This window comes from Poecilia reticulata, linkage group LG7 (genome assembly GCF_000633615.1).
Source record: "Poecilia reticulata strain Guanapo linkage group LG7, Guppy_female_1.0+MT, whole genome shotgun sequence".
In the NCBI taxonomy this organism is placed as follows: Eukaryota; Metazoa; Chordata; class Actinopteri; order Cyprinodontiformes; family Poeciliidae; genus Poecilia; species Poecilia reticulata.
Window position 1 is genome coordinate 21094807 of NC_024337.1, and position 1138 is coordinate 21095944.

The following is a 1138-nucleotide window of genomic DNA, read 5'->3' on the forward strand; positions in this document are numbered from 1 at the left end:
AGATAGATAGATAGATAGATAGATAGATAGATAGATAGATAGATAGATAGATAGATAGATAGATAGATAGATAGATAGATAGATAGATAGATAGAGCGAGCAAATATAATATACAATTCTACAGGATATAAATACAAAACTAAATGCATAACTGTTCCATAAAAATCTGTATAATCATGATATAATAGGGACTTATATTTGAAGCAGAAGGTAATATTTTGAACATTCTCATTCACTTCGGTTTGAGGTTTACTTCGCCCAGAAGTAGAAGGGACTCACGTTTCCTGCAGTCGACCTGTAGGTGCGTAGAGGGCAGGTAGTTGTCCACATCGTGCTGGTAGACATCTTCGAAGAACCGTTGCCTGTCTCTTAGCTTCATGTGCTGAGCAGAATCATTGTTGTACAAACTCTGGGAATTGTCCTTTTCAGCTGAGCATCAAACGACATAAAGAGAAAAGTCATGAAGAAATATTCTTCACTTCCTGTGAGTTAATGTACTCTGTCCTGACATGTATTTTTTATTTACAGAAAAATAACCTAACCACAATAATAGTTACCATAGCATTTTAAATCTTTTGGACTTCTTTTCTAAAAAGATTAGCTTTTGGCAATTATTTTGGACACGTATGTAATCACCTTTGTGTGTATCTGCCTGCGCTTGTCTTTCAGTAACTCATAAGGAAGTCCTGGTTTAATTTGCAAAATATGTTTGTGGTCAACTAATGATGTTGCCTTCAAAGGAGCAGTTAGAAAGGTTTAGTCTCTAAATAACTTTCTGACACCGAGAGACTCAGAGAACAAGTCCAGCCTGTTACCACATTTTGCAAAGCCTTGTTTTGCTGCCACACCTTCATTTTAAAAAGTGTCAGAAAACTGATTCTAAAGAATAAGACAATAATCTGAAATAAATCCCAACTGAACCTTATGATATTTTTTTTTATTTACTAGTATATCATTGAAATCTATAATTCCCTAACATGTATGTAAAATTTTCTGACGCTGTGATAAATTAGCTTGTTCTGTTGCTTGTCAAGTTATTTTAGAGTGATAGTAGTCTGACCTCTAGTGTTCATCATCAGTTTCACACTCAGTGTCTTGTTTGACAGCAAATTTACATCTCAATATGCTGTGTGTATAT

General features: G+C 34.4%; 1 protein-coding gene across 1 annotated transcript in view; it reads right to left on the minus strand.

The window, feature by feature from the left end:
• LOC103467594 (dysbindin domain-containing protein 2-like) overlaps positions 1-1138 on the minus strand; it is a 12396-nt gene that overhangs the window by 5257 nt on the left and 6001 nt on the right. Inside the window, exon 2 of the mRNA XM_008414129.2 lies at positions 280-429. Within this exon, the coding sequence (XP_008412351.1) occupies positions 280-429 (150 nt within the window). The remainder of the gene's footprint in view (positions 1-279; positions 430-1138) is intronic.